We start from the raw sequence: 13,735 nt of genomic DNA on the forward strand, positions 1-13,735 counted from the left end.
TTTAGCACTTTTTATGCTTTTAAAAAAAAAAATCAGAACCCAAAATCAGAACCAAAACCTTTCGTGAGGTGTTTTGGCAAAACAAATCAGAACCCAAAACACCAAAAGTGGCCGGTGCAAACCCCTAGCTGTAATAGCCTATTTGGTAAAATTAAAATTCAAGGCCAGTGCTATTTAGACGGCAAAACCTTGAGCTGAAATAGGAAGGGAAAAATGTGGAAACTGTATAAATCTAGGTAATGCGTTGCACTTATGCACCAAAGCAGAATATTATTACTTTTTTTTATCGAATAGGAAATACTATATGGAAGAATGTAGACAAAAAAGTATACTCTGGGGAAAAAGATCATTTTGATACTGTGATGCTAACATTGTAATTGGAGCATTGCAAAATATTTGTCAGTGTTTGACAATGCAAGCTACTTTTATTTACTTAAGGTATTATATTATGTCATTTGGTGAAGGTCAACAGGATATTTTCAGGACCTTGCTATTGGCCTTTGGTCCCAATATATTTGTAGTGTTTTCCCCAGCACCGATTTCCCAGATGCTCCACCTGGCTGTTTTTACTTGCCATCCGGCTTTTGTAGCCCAACAGAGTCCTATCATAATATAATAAACCATTGTTCTCCTAATAGAGCAAGCATCATGTAAGTACTACAGCCAGGAGTGTGTGTTAAATCACTGACCACCAGTCCTGGCAGGTGTGGCCAATAACCTCCAAAATGTTTTAATATTACTACAACTTTCCTGGCTACTTAATGCCACCTGGCTGGTAAAATTTTCTGGGGAGAACACTGCTTTGTTTAGAAGTAGTAGATCAGATCAGGTTAGGGTAACAGAACATTAGCATGACATGTTGGCAGAACCAAAGCAATAGGTAAACTTATTACTGAATTGATAAACTAGTTAGAAGAAAGCACTATTCAGGGCATTTAATGCAATTTACCAATGCAATGTATTGCACTGATCTCAAGTGTTGACATATGAGAGAGTTATTATTCTAAAATTTAAAACTGGTTAATTTTAGACTGGAGTGATGGGAATAGCACAATTGACTCTTATTTGTCCTAACTTTGTAATGTATTTTTCACGCTTTTCATTCATGTGTGCATATAACATTAAAATCTGATAGATGTGAGTACTCCTAAATCATAAACTCATTTACTATATAAACTGTGTGAATAAGTTCTTCAAAAGTCCCTTGCAAGAGCTGCAAATAGAAGAAATGATTTTGGCATGAAGATTGCTTTTTTTGCCCAAAACTGACAACCCATAAAATACAAATATATATTATAAAAGACATGATAAATATGTTACTGAGAGTTTTTCAAAAGTTAGAGCTTACAAAAACCTTTGCGAGATTTTTTTTTTTTTATATAAGGCTAACTATATGTTTTTGATAGTAAAGTTCTGGAACTGTTCATTCAGTGTCAAAATGGTGGAAAGTTAAGATGACGCAGGGTAGAAGGTATTTGTAAAACCATATTGCTAAAAGTGTAATAGCCTATGAACAATTGGAAAAATAGTAGCCAGTTTGAGGTAGTGTGAAAATTCTGTAGCAAGCAGTTGCGTAAATTATTGCTATAGTGAGAAAGTAAAAATGCAGCATATGGTATGTATTGAGAATAAAGATAGGATCATTTGGCCATCAGGATAACTGTGTATACAAAAGGAGAACTGAGCATGTTAGAGCCCACAAATGTAGATTGCCAAGGGTATGATGCATATTTGAAACTCGGAGATAAAGTGTGAAGAAGTGAAAAGAAGACTATAAGACTGAAGTACTTTTTGAAGCAGAGTTAAGTAAAGCCTACCACGCACTAAATAGTTGTGGACTTATTGGAAAAAACATATTGAGATAAACAGGAGCCATACATTGTTGTTCTTAAAATTGCACAAAAATTGCATGAGCTATACTTGTGATTTACTTTGTATTACAATACATGTTATTAGTCTTGTTAAATTGTATGATGGGAATATTATTTAATTTTTACTATGTTGGTAATTCTTTATATGCACTGTTCACTGGCAAGTGTTTTTTTACAGAGCAAACATCCTGATTTTGGTAATAGAACTTGTATTTTGCAGAGAAGACATAACAGACTGTACAGATTGTACATAGAGATGATGTTATCAGCCGATTAATCTTCTGTGCTCCCTCCTTCCTGACACTAAATCCATCCACTGCCATCCCATCTTCGCCTCCTAAATCCGTTCTCTTCTAATCCCGCTCATCTGCTCTCTTCTGCTTATAGGCAAGAGACAGTAAAATTATTTTTTAAGGGGAGAATATAAAAGTGTTCTTCTGCATAAAATTAGAGGATGTGTTTTCATAGCCTATTCCTTCAATACTGAATGATGTAACATGATATTCATGATTTAACTGATTTGTGTTTTAATATCAACTCTTGTTGTATGGCACACTGTGAACCTAGATATATTTGGTAGGGATTGCTAGAGCAGTTTGCTTTTTTTTTTTTTTTTTTTTTTTATATATTAATGACAGACCCAGAGTCAATAGAGTATACTTTTGTACAAATGAGCAAAATTACATTGTCACATAAACATTGACTTGTTTGAAGAGAGAGCTTTTATTTTTAATTATTTATCTTTCGTAAAGTGTCTTTATTTTCATTTACTTAAGTCTGATTGTTTGCTACTGTTATTGGTCAGTATTTCTGTTTTGCTTGTCTTTTTATTTTATTTTTTATTAATTGTTTTTGTTTTTACCCTCAGATGCATTGTTAAAGAAAGCATCTTCCGAGGTGAGCATAATGCAATGAATAGAGCAATCTGTATTGTGGTGTGAGAAGCCTTCAAGTGGAACTAAATCCAACTTTCAAAATGCATTCTGTTAATAATTAATGGAGCCATTTACAGTGGTGCAAGAAAGTTTGTAATATAATTTTCAGGATAATTGTGAGATTAAACCCAATAAATCAAATAACACAACAAAGGGTCATAGTTTTTAATTAATTTGTTAATGAAAATGATCCATCATTAAATTTCTTTGTCTAAATATGAACCTATGCATTCAGTAACTGAAAGCAACAATGACTTCACTTAACTATTAATGATAATTGTTGATCAGTCCTGCACATCCGCTTGGTGGAATTTTCGCTTATTACACCTTCCAGACTTATTTCAACTCATGGTTGTTAGTGGCCTTTTTTTGCATGCGCAAACAATTTAAAGATCCACCACAAAATTTTGATTGGATTAAGGTCTTCGCTTTGACTTGGCCATCCCAAAATATACATTTTCTTCTGCTTCAACCATTTTTTTCCCTGCAAGACTCACCTTCTATTGAGCAGGGCCTGATTATCTGATAGGCTGACTAGTATGCAGCCTAGGTCGCAAGACTTTGTTAGGGGTGCGCCCTTCCCATCATATTTTCACCATTGGTAGCTTTCGTTCATGCCTCCTTTTTGCTTTACAGTTAATGAAAATTAACTGCGTGCCAAAGATTGCTGGCAATCCTTTTAAAAAGCCAAGTAGAGCTGAGTTTGGAAAGCACAGGAAAAAAAATATTGGTGAGGTGAGTGTAAAGAAAGCCAGATTTTAAATTAAGGACAAGTTCATTTTTACCTACCACATGTTAGCCTGGCATGGAGGGCGTGGGGTCGCTACGAGCGTGTTAGCCTAGGGCAGCCTTAACCCTTAATCAGGCCATGCTATTGAGCTTCAGTGCACCGACAGATACCCTGACTTTCACTTGTAGAATTGGTTGGTACAATCCAGAAATCATAGTTCCATCAATGATTGCAAGCCGTCCTGGTCTTCTGGCAGCAAAATAGCCCCAAACCATGATACTGGCACCAGTTGGGATGAAGTTCTTATGCTCGAATGCTGTGTTTGGATTTCACCAAGCATAATTGTGACTGGATCACTGATAAATAACTTTTGGTATAAATTTATTTAAAGGACTCTCTCATTACCACATGTACGACTCCTGGCGACTCTGCAACTCCGATGTTAGGGATTACACCCATTACTCTGCCCCTCACCATCTGTACGCCCGTATAGATATGCTAATTGTATCCCACGCACTTACTCTTTATGTGACTAAGGCGGGTATTACTCCACTCTCATAGACTGATCACTTGGGTTTTTTTCTCATCCTAGACCTCCTCAAAACATCATCACACCGGGGTAAGTGGTGTCTAGATGACTCCCTCCTGCTTATCCAGGCAACCCTTTTAGATCTTAACAATTCAATCTACAACTACTTTCAAGATAACTCTACTATAGACGTTCCTTCAGGTATTATTTGGGAGGCACATAAAGCCACTATACGTGGTCACTTGATTAGCTTGACTGTGGCCACCAGGAGAAAAGCTACAGAAGAGGTATCGTGTTTAGAACATAAAATTGCCTCTCTTCTTTCCCAACACCAGTCCCTCCATGACCCTTCCCTACTCACTCAAATTACCTCGCTGAAAGGCCAACTTAACATCCTCCTTTCCCGTAGGGCTGTTATTACTATGCAGAAACTTCAGCAAAATTAATATGATAAATCTGACAAAGCAAATTGTGTACTAGCCAGAAAGCTCCGTAAGAAGATGGCCCTAGGTCACATCTATAAAATCTATTGCTCACAAACGGGCGGTGTCACATATGACCCCACAGCGATAGTTCAGACGTTTCAGGAATTTTACTCCTCTCTTAACCTATCCCCGCCACCTCCCCCTCAAAGAGTTCAGACAGTGCCCTCACTAGACTAATATCTAGCCACCACCCCCTTCCCAGGCTTTCTCCACCTCACCTAGAGTCCCTGAATGCGGACATTACTCTGACTGAGGTTTTGGCGGCCATTAAATCCCTGAAAGCCTCTTCAGCTTCAGGCCGTAAAGGTTTCACTCCACAATATTATAAGACGTTCGCTGCGGTTTTGGGCACCCACTTGACATCTTTTTTTAACAAGATCTTAAGAGGAGCTACATTCGACACTGTTACTACTAGAGCCAATATCATTGTTATATCGAAGCCAGGGAAGGACCCATCCCTTTGCTCTAGTTACAGGCCAATATCCCTTCTCAATGTAGACCTTAAAATCTATGCAGAAATTTTGGCCTCCAGACTGAATCCCCTCCTCCCCTCCCTTGTCCATCCCGACCAGGTGGGCTTTATTCCGGGGCGCTAAGCCCCTGACAATACTAGGAGAACAATTGATTTGATCCACATAATTCAAAGTGGTAAGCTCCCCTCCCTACTTATGTCACTAGATGCTGAGAAAGCGTTTGACCGCATCTCCTGGTCGTTTATGGACGGGGTGCTCGGAGCGATGGGTTTCTCTGGTAAATTTATTACTGGCATTTCAGCCCTGTACAGCTCCCCGTCTCCGGCCACAATCTCCGCAAATGGTCTGACTTCGGCCCCCTTCACAATTGCCAATGGCACACGGCAGGGCTGCCCCCTCTCTCCACTCATTTTTGCCCTTATCATAGAGCCATTAGCAGCCAGAATCCGGGCTAACCAGCAGATAACAGGTATTCCGGTGGGTAGCTCTTCTTATAAGATAGCTTTATATGCAGACGATGTCCTGTTGACTATTGCAAACCCGATTTCTTCCGTTCCTCCTCTTCTGGACGAAATGGATCTCTATGGCCACTTTTCGGGTTATAAGGTTAACACTGATAAGACAGAAGTTCTGGACTTTTATGTTTCCCCAGCTGACAAAGTGTTACTAGAAGGTTACTTTCCATTTAACTGGCGTCTTCAAAAAATTAAGTATCTTAGGGTATACCTGTCTAAACATCTCCATCAGCTTTTTCAGGCCAATTTTCCCCGCATTCTTGCTCAAGTCAAGTCGGATCTCAATTCATGGTCGCAACTATATATTTCCTGGATAGGTCGTATTAATGCGGTCAGAATGAATATACTCCCTAGGCTCCATTATCTTTTTCAAACCCTTCCCATACGTGTCCCCCCTTATGTTTTCAAGTTCCTCCACTTTCATGTGTCTAAATTTATCTGGTCTGGTAAGCGCCCCCAAGTCCGTTTTAAGCTATTACAGAGGTCCCCGCAGGGAGGGGGACTGGGAATCCCTGATTTCTGACGCTATTACCTCTCAGCTCAACTTGCGCAATGCGTTCTATGGTGTAGTGCAGCACCCTCTAGGGTATGGGTCGATATTGAGGCCAAAGGTCTAGGTATGCTATCTTTATCCACTCTCCTATGGCTTCCACTGGCTCGACGCCCAAAACGGGCCTTACTTTATCAGGTAATTTCACACTGCCTGGGGATTTGGGACTGATCCTCTCAGAAATTTGCCCTCTCCCCCATCCCTCTCCACTAATACCTTTATTTAACTCCTCTGACTACTCCCCGGGCCTTTCCCCCAAAGTGTTCTTCCCATGGACCTCACGAGGGGTCCGTTTTTTAAATGATCTCACCTCCACGGTAACGTTCCCTTCATTTGCTGACATTCAATCTCGATTGGATATTCCCTCTAAATTTTTCTACCAATACCTCCAGCTCCGTCATTTTCACCAAACAGCTTAAACTTGCCTCTCTTCCCGCCCCCTTACTACGTTTGAAAACCTCTGTTTCCGCCAGTCTTCTACGAGAGGCCTTATTTCAACACTGTACTATGAACTTGCCCCGCCTACTTCAGACCTTAGAGAGTCACATGAACTGGCCTGGGAACGTGATTTTGGTGAAGCTCTCTTCAGCGAAGAATGGTCAGAGATATATGAAAATGCCTCCAGCTCAATCTGTGTTAAAGAGAATGTTTACAAGGTATTGTACCGGTGGTACTACGTTCCCTCACGGATTCATAACATTTTCCCAGACTCTTCTGATCGCTGTTGGCAGGGGTGCTCCCATAAAGGTAACTTTATCCATATTTGGTGGACTTGTCCCAAACTGGCAAATTTTTGGGCCGAGATCAAACAGCTGATCCAATCGTTGCTCCAAATAACTACCATTTGAACGTAAATTTTTCCTCCTACCCTTGGGAGCGCCCACGGCGACTAGACACCAAAATAAGCTGGCTAGACATATCTTGTCGGCAGCTACCTGCCAAATCGCAGCAGACTGGCAGCAGCAGTCTCCACCATCACTCCAGGCTATTATTAATAGAGTAATAGAGCAAGTACAGCGTCTGAAATATATGACTAGCATCAACATCGTTCATCAAGGTGTGGAATCCATGGCTCTTGCTTTTTCAGACTTTTTTTCCCTTCACTTGACACTATACCTCCTTTAGTCCGTCCTCTTCCCCCTTTAAACATTCTTCTTCCCTTCTTTCTTTCTTTCTTTCTTTCCCTCTCTATTATGATCTAGTTTTTTTTCTTTACTCCCAACGCCACTTCTCTCTCTTTCTCGTGGCACTCCTTTCTCTTATTTTTGAAATTGTGTATATTGTGAGATAGGAAATCGTTATCTCTGAGACTAGGGTAGAAAATTAGTTTTTTCTGTTTTAATCTTTCAAAAGCAAATACCTTATCTCTGATATATATCTGACACAATAAGTCTTTGTTTTGAAAGCATTTTTGCATATCTTGGTGCAAGGAAATGCTTTGTTGTTCCTGTCTTTGGGAATGTGTCTTCCGAACTGTCTGAAAAAAGGCCCATATGTTAATTGGGTCTTTTGATGTGTGAGGTTTCACTTGGAGACAGGAAGGTTTAATTTAAAATGTGCTGCTACATTTCCTGCATCTAAAACAAAGATGCAGGACATCACAGCGTTTCTAGAATTTCACAGATAAGTGTAAATATTGGTAGCTTTGCGATGCATGTAAATCTATCTTTTGGTAAATAGGGTTACATCCTGATTCTAAAAAATAGCCTGTGTCCAAATCTGTATAAAATGCACTGACTTGCTCACTGTAATGTATTCTTCTGATGTCAACATCTGACCTGATCACTGATACCTCTAACCAGTGAGAGCAAAGAAACATCTTGCTTCAAAGACCTGCTTGACAACATTTTCAATATTGCTGTATTCCTGTGACCTGCAGATTAGACCCTAAATCTAATCCGTTCTCCGATTGTCTCTGAGGTTTGGACCCAAGCTTTCCAGTACCACCGCTCTGCCTGCTACCCATGCAGCCCTGGTCAGTGTGATAGGCCAGTGGGGATCCATCCACAGTAACCCTGATCCATAGTAAGAGGTCAGGAGTAGCAGCCCAGGTACACCAGCAACGAGGTACGCTAGTAGCGTCCGTTAACCAGAAGGAACGTGGTTCTGAGTGCCATAAAAGGAGCTCAGTGGTGGCAGCAGGCCCCTCCTACAGCGGCAGGGGGGGGGGGTGTATTCGTGGTAACGAAAGGGAATGGTGGCAAAGTAAGCCCAGCCGATTCCCAGCAACAACAGACAGGGTGGCATAGGCGGTCCATCCTGTCGCAATGTTTCTCACTTAAGCCAAAAGTCCTGTTTTAGACTCCTCCATCCAAAGATCATTTCTCCATGGTCTTCTGGCTCATCCAGGTGGTCTTTAGCAAACTGTAAATGGATAGCAATGTTAATCTCGGAGAGTAGTGGCTTCCTTCTTGCTATCCTCATATGCACACTATTCTTGTTCAGGGTTTTCCTGATGGTGGACTCATGAACGCTGACATTAGACAGTGAAAGAGAGGCCTTCAGATCCTCTGAGGTTTCTCTCCTCCGGGAATATTATTTGAATTGCTCTTGGGGGGATTTTTGTTGACTACCACTCCTGGTCAAGCGTAACAATATTATTTAACTTTCTCTATTTGTAAACTATCTGCCTGAGGGTGGAACATTTTGTAACCTCTTCCAGCCTTATGATCTTTGTCATCTCAGTTCTTCATGTCCTCAGAAATTTTCCTTTTGATCAAGGGTCTGTCACACGCCGGTCCCATAGACAGGTACTGGCATTGTTACCTTCTTCCTGGAAGCGGTGATCAAGGCTACTAACTTCATTATCAAGGCATCATCTGTATTTGGTTCTGCGCATGTGCTACCTATTACTCTCACTTATTACCTCCTACCTGTTCCCATTGGTTCTAAGTATTTTGGAGCGCTATTTAAACCCCCCATGTCCCGTTGTCCAATGACTATTCTTTGAGTTACATACTCTCTATAGGATTTGGCTTCCTCTGGTCTGACTCTCCTGTTGTGGCTTACTCATCCGTCCTGGATCAGCTGTACTCCTCTCTGCGGTTACTGCTAACAAACTGCCGTGCACCTGTGCTCATTGCTGCTGCTCTGAAATCACCATCTACGGATCAGCTAGCTCAACGCCACTGCTGCTTCTACGCTAAGGACTGCCGCTGTACCAGTAACTCACCCGTTGTTCTGAATCACCACTCACGGATCAGCTAAGTTCCATTCCTTTGTTATTTACATATATTGAACTGTCGCTGTAACCAGTAATTCACCTGTTGCTACAATAATCATTTGTGGATCAGCTAAAGTTCTTCTCCATGTCTGCCTCTGTTTGAACTGTTATTACCTACAGATCAGCTATGTTCTATTCCTCCACTATTCTTGTTTGAACTGTCGCTGTACCAGTGATTCACCTACTATACTCTGAGTTATCACTTTTGGATCAGCTAGTTCTATCTTTGTTACTGCTATCGTTGAGCTGTTGCTGTATCAGTGATTATTCGGCTGTTGCCCTGAGTTACCAACTATGGATCAGCTAGTTCCAATTCCTCATCAGTGCCATTTGAACTATTGCTATATTAGTTTATCTGCTGTTGTTCTGAGTTACCCCTTTGGTTCAAGTGTACTGTATCCGTATTCGTTTGCAGGTGTCCTGACGTATTATTTATTATTCAGTCAGGTTTATGTTTTTTTTTGTTTTTTGTTTTCTTTTTTTAAATAGGGCAGGGCCACAAAGCTCACCCCCCCCCCCCAATTGTCATCCCCCTGATTGATACCTCTGATTCTAATTATCCCCTTAAATGAACTGATAATCCTAAAGGGGCACATACTTTTTCCAACAAAGAACTTTAATGATCAATGAATGAAAAAGTATATCAATTTGTGTGTTTGATTTATTTGGTTCTCTCTGTATTTTTACGACTTAGATATAGATCTGAACACATTTGAGATTACATTTATGCAGAAATTCAGAAAAATTCTAAAGGGTTCACAAACTTTGTAACATCACTGTAACCTGTGTGCCTAATGTGAAGGCTCTTCCACTGTTGAGAAATGGAAAAACACTGAGTTCACTGATAAGCTTGTAGGACTTTAAATCTAGTCCAACTATCATCATCATCATCATCATCACCATTTATATAGCGCCACTAATGCCGCAGCGCTGTACAGAGAACTCATTCACATATTCACTATAATTCAATAGGAAAAAAGTAATAGGTGGTAGTTCATCAAAGTCTATTAAAAAATAGTTCTATGCAAGTAGAAAATCATCAAATAAAGGCTTTACTGTGATTCTTGTGTAGTAATCCTATAAAGACAAACACATGTATTAGGCATTATTATTACCCTTTATTTATAAAACGCCAACATATAGAAATCTTCATACAAATAAGTAACATACAATACCATGGGGCATATTCAATTGTTTTGTAGCTGGATTTCAACTCGCGGCTCAGGGAGCTGCGAGCTGAAATCCAGCGAGTAAATTACTGTATTAAATGTTTTTCCGCACACGATTACCGTAATAACGGTAATCGTGTAATCGTGTGCGGGCCGCGAGATTTTCTGCGTTTCCGCCGACAATTGAATTATGCCCCCATGAATCCTAAAGGTAAAGAAGGCCTTGCTCATATGAGTTTATAATCTAATAGTGAGGAACAATTGATAAATAAGGTTGAGGATTGACAATTGTAGCTGGTGGTGGGAAATGTCTTTGGGGCATGTCCATTTATGGTTTGTGCGAACCCCTGTGGGGTGCTCACGGAAATCCGTGATGTTGCTGTACCGTAATGACGCTGCGAATTGTAATTGAATACCCCCTTTCATGTCTACTGTAAAAGGAGGAGACCTGGCTTATTTTTCACCCAAATCCAGAGACTCTCCATGATCTTATGGATATTGAGGGGAATCTCTGACAAGGTGATTGGAATATTCTTTTTTTCATGCTTGCAATAATACCTCAAAGTGTATTGCAGAGTCTGGAAAACATTCATGCAAATCCAGATTGATAAATCCAGTTTCTGCTAACATATCTCAGGTGCTGGATTTTCCTTAAGAAGTCTTACAGCCGAGCCTTGCCTTTAGTACATTGAAGGTACAGGTTTTGGCACTTTGTGTGTGCCTGTACACAAGACTAGCATCAGATAATGTGGTAGGAAATTTTTCTTTAAACGGCTAAAAGAATCTGCCCTAGCAAAAAATTTGTCACCTTGAGACCTTAATTTTATTTTGAAGGCACTAGTATCGAACCCTTTGAATTCTTACAAGTTACACTTACATGGCTCACACTCAAGGTACTATTCTCAGTGGCAAGCACATCTGCTAGAAGAGTGGGAGAACTTCAGACTTCATAGTGCAAAGAACCATTTTACTTTTAAGGTATTTTCCACGTTTCAGGCCAATCAAGAAATTGTACTTCCATCTCTTTGTCAAAAGCCAACTAATGAAAGTGAGAAAAGATTACATACTCTCGACCTGTAAACGGAAAAGGAATGTGATTATGTAAAACAACTTGAAAATGCTTCTCTGGAAAATGGTGTTAGTAAATGATCTGAAATATGGTGTGTCTCACCTCTTTATATCAAACTGTGCCTCCATCCAAATCTTGACACGTGGTTTTTCTTCTGAGGAATGTCCTGTACAACAAACAGTAGGGGGGACTGGGGGGGTATGAAATTGAATAAACTCTCACAATTGTCTAACAAAGAATTTAAATTCAGTGTAATAAAAGATGATCATTGAGAATACCTGCAACACAACAGTATATATAAATGAATAACAAGAAATTGCTCATCTTTACTGTTGTTATTGTTTAGTACAGTGTTGGCTAACCCGTGACACTACAGGTGTTGTGAAATTACAAGTCCCAACATACCCTTCCAGCAATAAGCTGCTATATATTGGCAAAGCATGCTGGGACTTGTGACACTTCAGGTGTTGTGAAACTACAGGTCCCAGCATTCTTTACCAATATATATATAGCAGCTTATTGCTGGAAGGGTATGTTGGGACTTGTAATTTCACAATACCTGGAGTGTCACAGGTTAGCCAACACTGGTTTAGTGTTACATTGCAAAAGATCTACTACACATATTAGACTGCACAACTCAATCAATACTTGTCTTGGTCTTAGAAGGGGTTTTATTGACATTTATTATTTTGTATAGCTAAACAGACTTTGAAATCAGTAATGATAAGGTTTAGGATCATAGGCAAATTCCCTTTTGTCCCTTGTGATTGAATTTCACTCCTCACGTGAAGAAGTAGCACATTTTGAGCAATATAGAATACTTATGAATCACAAGGGGTCTGCACCTCATAAATGGCAGGTAAGACACAAAATGGCCACCAGCAGTCAGTCTCTCTGTTTTAATAGTGGTCTGGCACTTGTGTTTCCACAAACTTATTTAGTGATAATCTTCAGATAACTTGAAATAACACATTTCTGGAAATGTGAATCAATTAAGCAGTCCTCCAGACATTACCCCCTTTATTCCTAACACTTCATCATCATCATCATCATCATTTATTTATATAGCGCCAAACATATTCCGTAGCGCTTTACAATTGGGGACAAACATAGAAAACGAATAAACAAAATGGGTAAAACAGACAAAGAGGTGAGAAGGCCCTGCTCGCAAGCTTACAATCTATGATATAACACGTTCACTCAATTGACTATCTCAGTCCACCAGCATAATTTGTTTCCCAATAATGGTTTTTATTAAAGCTTTTAATTACAGAGTACACACAAAAAAAGAAAAAGTACAAATTTTAAAGCGCAAAGGGGATGAGGGGGAAGGTAGGAGGAGAAAGGGAGGCAGTACAAATCAATACATATCAATAGCATAAAAAAAAGTACAAATCCCAACATCTTAACTGTGACAGGATGGACCGCCTATGCCACCCTGTCTGTTGTTGCGAGGAACCGGCTGGGCTTACTTTGCCACCGTTCCCTTTCGTTATTTCGAATACGCCCCTCCTGCCGCAGTGGGAGGGGCCTGCTGCCACCACTGAGATCCTTCTATGGCACTCAAAACCACGTTCCTTCTGGGTCACTGACGCTGCTAGCGTGTGCTTGCTGGTGTACCTGGGCTGGTCCTCCTGACCTCTTACTATGGATCAGGGATGCTGTGGATGACTCCCCCCCCCCCCGGCCTATCACACTAACCAGGGCTGCAGGTAGCAGGCAGAGCGGTGGTACTGGAGGCGCTTGGGTCCAAACTGCAGACACAGCCGGAGAACGGATTAGATTTTAGGGTCTATTCTGTAGATCACAGGAAACAGCAATATTGAAGATGTTTTCAAGCAGTTATTTGAAGCAGAGTGATGTTTTATTGCTCAAGTGTCCTGATAAGGACAGTCCCACTGATTTAAGGTATCAGTGGTCAGGTCAGATGAAGTCAGAAGAAAGATTACATGCTCACAGAGCACATCTTTTATACAGTTCAGAAATAGTCTATTTTTAGAAACAGGATATACTCTATTCATACAAACATAAATTTACATACATTGCAAAGCCACTAGTATTTATACTTGGCTTTTAAATTCTTAAAAACCTTGCTGCGTTTCCTGCACCTTTGAGATGCAGGAAATGGGGCAGCACGTTTTAAATTAAAAACCTTCCTGTCTCCACGTTAAACCTCACACATCAAA

At 40.3% G+C, this 13,735-nt stretch overlaps 1 protein-coding gene across 3 annotated transcripts in view; it reads left to right on the forward strand.

Moving 5' to 3' along the window:
- PIP5K1C (phosphatidylinositol-4-phosphate 5-kinase type 1 gamma) overlaps positions 1-13,735 on the forward strand; it is a 238,503-nt gene that overhangs the window by 1,531 nt on the left and 223,237 nt on the right. For all 3 annotated transcript variants that reach the window (XM_075204822.1, XM_075204824.1, XM_075204825.1), the window contains exon 2: positions 2,740-2,768. In XM_075204822.1, the coding sequence (XP_075060923.1) occupies positions 2,740-2,768 (29 nt within the window). The remainder of the gene's footprint in view (positions 1-2,739; positions 2,769-13,735) is intronic.

The sequence above is a fragment of the Mixophyes fleayi genome, chromosome 1 (genome assembly GCF_038048845.1).
Source record: "Mixophyes fleayi isolate aMixFle1 chromosome 1, aMixFle1.hap1, whole genome shotgun sequence".
Classification (NCBI taxonomy): domain Eukaryota; kingdom Metazoa; phylum Chordata; class Amphibia; order Anura; family Limnodynastidae; genus Mixophyes; species Mixophyes fleayi.